The sequence below is a fragment of the Homalodisca vitripennis genome, unplaced genomic scaffold (genome assembly GCF_021130785.1).
Source record: "Homalodisca vitripennis isolate AUS2020 unplaced genomic scaffold, UT_GWSS_2.1 ScUCBcl_3371;HRSCAF=8873, whole genome shotgun sequence".
Taxonomy (NCBI): domain Eukaryota; kingdom Metazoa; phylum Arthropoda; class Insecta; order Hemiptera; family Cicadellidae; genus Homalodisca; species Homalodisca vitripennis.
This window is the reverse complement of record NW_025779481.1, coordinates 45,377-50,531: the sequence shown is the minus strand read 5'-3', so window position 1 is coordinate 50,531 and position 5,155 is coordinate 45,377. Positions and strand designations below refer to the sequence as shown.

The 5,155-nt window shown below is 55.7% G+C and overlaps 1 protein-coding gene across 1 annotated transcript; it reads right to left on the bottom strand.

Annotated features, from left to right (window-relative positions):
* Positions 1-647: 647 nt before the first annotated feature.
* Positions 648-4,875, bottom strand: LOC124372494 (uncharacterized PE-PGRS family protein PE_PGRS46-like). The gene is made up of 10 exons (XM_046830894.1): positions 4,423-4,875; positions 4,001-4,379; positions 2,891-3,955; positions 2,643-2,777; positions 2,454-2,596; positions 2,002-2,216; positions 1,669-1,886; positions 1,286-1,576; positions 1,035-1,172; positions 648-895 (listed from the first exon to the last, which is right to left on the bottom strand). Exons 1-10 carry the CDS (start codon positions 4,873-4,875, stop codon positions 648-650), a joined length of 3,285 nt encoding a protein of 1,094 aa, XP_046686850.1.
* Positions 4,876-5,155: the final 280 nt, after the last annotated feature.

Below are 5,155 nucleotides of genomic sequence, written 5' to 3'. Positions count from 1 at the left end.
ACAGCATTGACTGTGTGTAATCAAATACACAATGGAGACCATCTCATCACAATGCGCTCGCTGTTGTCTCCACTGGCTTAAACTGCGTCTACAGCGGCCGCGTTACCCGCACTGTCTGGTACACAGCCTGCAGAACCCATACTGTTTGAATACACCGCCTGCAGCACGCTCACTGTCTGATACACTGCTTGCAGCATCCTCACTGTCTAATACACCGCCTGCAGCACCCACACTGTCTGATACAAACCGCCTGCAGCACCCGAATTGACGAATACCAACCGACCGCAGAACCCGCACTGTCTGATACACCGCCTGTAGCACCCACACTATCTAATTACACCGCCTGCAGCATCCTCACTATCTAATACACCGCCTGCAGCATCCTCACTATCTAATACAACCGCCTGCAGCACCCGAACTGACGAATACACCGACCAGCAGAACCCGCACTGTCTGATACACCGCCTGCAGCACCCTCACTATCTAATACACCGCCTGCAGAACCCGCAGCCGCACTGTCTGATTACACCGCGTACAAAACCCACACTGTTTGATTACACTGCCTGCAGCATCCTCACTATCTAATACACCGCCTGCAGCACCCACACTGTCTCATACACAGCCTGCAAGCAACCCTCACTGTCTGATTACACCGCCTGCAGCAATCGCACTGTCTGATACACCCCTGCAGCACCCACACTGTCTGATACACCGCCTGCAGCACACACACTGTCTGATACACCGCCTGCAGCACCCACACTGTCTGATACACCGCCTGCAGCACCCGAATTGACGAATACACCGACCGCAGAACCCGCACTGTCTGATACACCGCCTGCAGCACCCTCACTGTCTGATACACCGCCTGTAGCACCCACACTGTCTGATACACCGCCTGCAGCACCCCACACTGTCTAATACACCCCCTGCAGCACCCACACTGTCTGATACACCGCCTGCAGTACCCGAACTGACGAATACGCCGACCGCAGAACCCACACTCTATGATACACCGCCGCTGCAGCACCCCACACTGTCTGATACACTGCTTGCAGCATCCTCACTGTCTAATACACCGCCTGCAGCACCCACACTGTCTGATACCACCGCCTGCAGCACCCGAATTTGACGAGATACACCGACCGCAGAACCCGCACTGTCTGATACACCGCCTGTAGCACCCACACTAATCTTAATACACCGCCTGCAGCATCCTCACTATTTTAATACACCGCCTGCAGCATCCTCACTATCTAATACACCGCCTGCAGCACCCGAAACTGACGAATACACCGACCGCCAGAACCCGCACTGTCTGATACACCGCCTGCAGCACCCTCACTATCTAATACACCGCCTGCAGAACCCGCAGCCGCACTGTCTGATACACCGCGTACAAAACCCACACTGTTTGATACACTGCCTGCAGCATCCTCACTATCTAATACACCGCCTGCAGCACCCACACTGTCTCCATACACAGCCTGCAGCAACCTCACTGTCCTGATACAACCGCCTGCAGCAATCGCACTGTCTGATACACCCCTGCCAGCACCCACACTGTCTGATACACCGCCTGCAGCACACACACTGTCTGATACACACCGCCTGCAGCACCCACACAACTGTCTGATTTACACCGCCTGCAGCACCCGAATTGACGAATACACCGAACGCAGAACCCGCACTGTCTGGATACACCCGCCTGCAGCACCCTCACTGTCTGATACACCGCCTGTAGCACCCACACTGTCTGATACACCGCCTGCAGCACCCACACTGTCCTAATACACCCCCTGCAGCACCCACACTGTCTGATACACCGCCTGCAGTACCCGAACTGACGAATACGCCGACCGCAGAACCCACACTGTATGATACACCGCCTGCAGCACCCACACTGTCTGATTACACCCTCTGCAGCACCCACACTGTCTAAAACACCGCCTGCAGCACACACACTGTCTGATACAATACACCGCCTGCAGGACCCGAACTGACGAATATACACCGACCGCAGAACCCACACTGTCTGATACACCGCCTGCAGCTCCCAAACTGTCTGATACACCCTCTGCAGCAGCACCCACACTGTCTAAAACACCGCCTGCAGCACACACACTGTCTAAAACACCGCCTGCAGCACACACACTGTCTGATACACCGCCAGCAGCACCCACACTGTCTTGATACACCCTCTGCAGCACCCACATTGTCTAAAACACCGCATGCAGCAAACACACTGTCTGATACACCGCCTGCAGCACCCGAACTGACGAATACACCGACCGCAGAACACACACTGTCTGATACACCGCCTGCAGCACTCACACTATCTGATACACCCTCTGCAGCACCCACCACTGTCTAAAACACCGCCTGCAGCCCACACACTGTCTAAAACACCTCCTGCAGCACACACACTGTCTGATACACCGCCTGCAGGCACCCACACTGTCTGATAAACCCTCTGCAGCACCCACACTGTCTAAACCACCGCCTGCAGAACCCGCAGCCGCACTGTCTGATACACCGCGTACAAAACCCGCACTGTCTGATACACCGCCTGCAGCACCCTCACTATCTAATACACTGCCTGCAGCACCCACACTGTCTCATACACAACCTGCAGCATCCCTCACTGTTTGATACACCCCCTGCAGCACCCACACTGTCTGATCCACCGTCTGCAGCACACACACTGTCTGATACACCGCCTGCAGCACACACACTGTCTGATACACCGCCTACAGCACCCACATTGTCTGATACACCGCCTGCAGCACCCGAATTGACGAATAACACCGACCGTGTTAAAACCCGCACTGTCTGATCCACCGCCCTGCAGCACACACACACTGTCTGATACACCGCCCTGCAGCACACACACTGTCTGATACACCGCCTACAGCACCCACACTGTCTGATACACCGCCTGCAGCACCCGAATTGACGAATACACCGACCGTAAAACCCGCACTGTCTGATCCACCGCCTGCAGCACACACACTGTCTGATACACCGCCTGCAGCACAAACACTGTCTGATACACCGCCTACAGCACCCATACTGTCTGATACACCGCCTGCAGCACCCGAATTGACGAATACACCGACCGTAAAACCCGCACTGTCTGATACACCGCCTGCAGCACCCTCACTGTCTGATACACCCCCTGTAGCACCCACACTGTCTGATACACCGCCTGCAGCACCCACACTGTCTGATACACCGCCTGCAGCACCCACACTGTCTGATACACCCCCTGCAGCACCCACACTGTCTGATACACTGCCTGCAGCACACACACTGTCTGATACACCGCCTGCAGCACCCACACTGTCTGATACACCGCCTACCGCAGAACCCACACTGTCTGATACACCCACACTGTCTAAAACACCGCCTGCAGCACACATACTGTCTGATACACCGCCTGCAGCACCCACACTGTCTGATACACCCTCTGCAGCACCCACACTGTCTAAAACACCGCCTGCAGCACACACACTGTCTGAAACACCGCCTGCAGCACCCGAACTTACGAATACACCGACCGCAGAACCCACACTGTCTGATACACCGACTGCAGCACACACACTGTGTGATACACCGCCTGCAGCACACACACTGTCTGTTACACCGCCTGCAGCACCCACACTGTCTAATACACCCTCTGCAGCACCCACACTGTCTAAAACACCGCTTGCAGCACCCACACTATCTGATACAACACCGCCTGCAGCACCCGAACTGACGAATACACCGACCGCAGAACCCACACTGTCTGATACACCGCCTGCAGCACCCACACTGTCTGATAAACCCTCTGCAGCACCCACACTGTCTAAACCACCGCCTGCAGAACCCGCAGCCGCACTGTCTGATACACCGCGTACAAAACCCGCACTGTCTGATACACCGCCTGCAGCACCCTCACTATCTAATACACCGCCTGCAGCACCCACACTGTCTCATACACAGCCTACAGCATCCTCACTGTTTGATACACCCCCTGCAGCACCCACACTGTCTGATCCACCGCCTGCAGCACACACACTGTCTGATACACCGCCTGCAGCACACACACTGTCTGATACACCGCCTACAGCACCCACACTGTCTGATACACTGCCTGCAGCACCCGAATTGACGAATACACCGACCGTAAAACCCGCACTGTCTGATACACCGCCTGCAGCACCCTCACTGTCTGATACACCCCCTGCAGCACCCACACTGTCTGATACACTGCCTGCAGCACACACACTGTCTGATACACCGCCTGCAGCACCCACACTGTCTGATACACCGCCTACCGCAGAACCCACACTGTCTGATACACCCTCTGCAGCACCCACACTGTCTAAAACACACGCCTGCAGCACACACACTGTCTGATACACCGCCTGCAGCACCCACACTGTCTGATACACCCTCTGCAGCACCCACACTGTCTAAAACACCGCCTGCAGCACACACACTGTCTGATACACCGCCTGCAGCACCCACACTGTCTAAAACACCGCCTGCAGCACACACACTGTCTGATACACCACCTGCAGCACCCACACTGTCAGATACACACTCTGCAGCACCCACACTGTCTAAAACACTGCCTGCAGCACACACACTGTCTGATACACCGCCTGCAGGACCCGAACTGACGAATACACCGACCGCAGAACCCACACTGTCTGATACACCGCCTGCAGCTCCCACACTGTCTGATACACCCTCTGCAGCACCCACACTGTCTAAAACACCGCCTGCAGCACACACACTGTCTAAAACACCGCCTGCAGCACACACACTGTCTGATACACCGCCAGCAGCACCCACACTGTCTGATACACTCCTCTGCAGCACCCACATTGTCTAAAACACCGCATGCAGCAAACACACTGTCTGATACACCGCCTGCAGCACCCGAACTGACGAATACACCGACCGCAGAACACACACTGTCTGATACACCGCCTGCAGCACTCACACTATCTGATACACCCTCTGCAGCACCCACACTGTCTAAAAACACCGCCTGCCTGCAGCCCACACACTGTCTAAAACACCGCCTGCAGCACACACACTGTCTCATACACCGCCTGCAGCACCCACAACTGTCTGATAAACACCCTCTGCAGCACCCACACTG

Bases quoted from the DNA above. Each gene is read 5' to 3' on its own strand.
- LOC124372494 (XM_046830894.1), bottom strand. From the start codon at position 4,875: ATGTGGGTGCTGCAGAGGAGTGTATCAGACAGTGTGGGTGCTGCTGGC. The intron at 3,956-4,000 runs GTGAGGATGCTG...TGGGTGCTGCAG, and splicing joins TGCAGGGGGTGTATCAAACA to GCGGTGTATTAGATAGTGAG. The intron at 2,217-2,453 runs GTGGGTGCCTGC...GCGGTGTTTTAG, and splicing joins CAGAGGGTTTATCAGACAGT to ACAATGTGGGTGCTGCAGAG.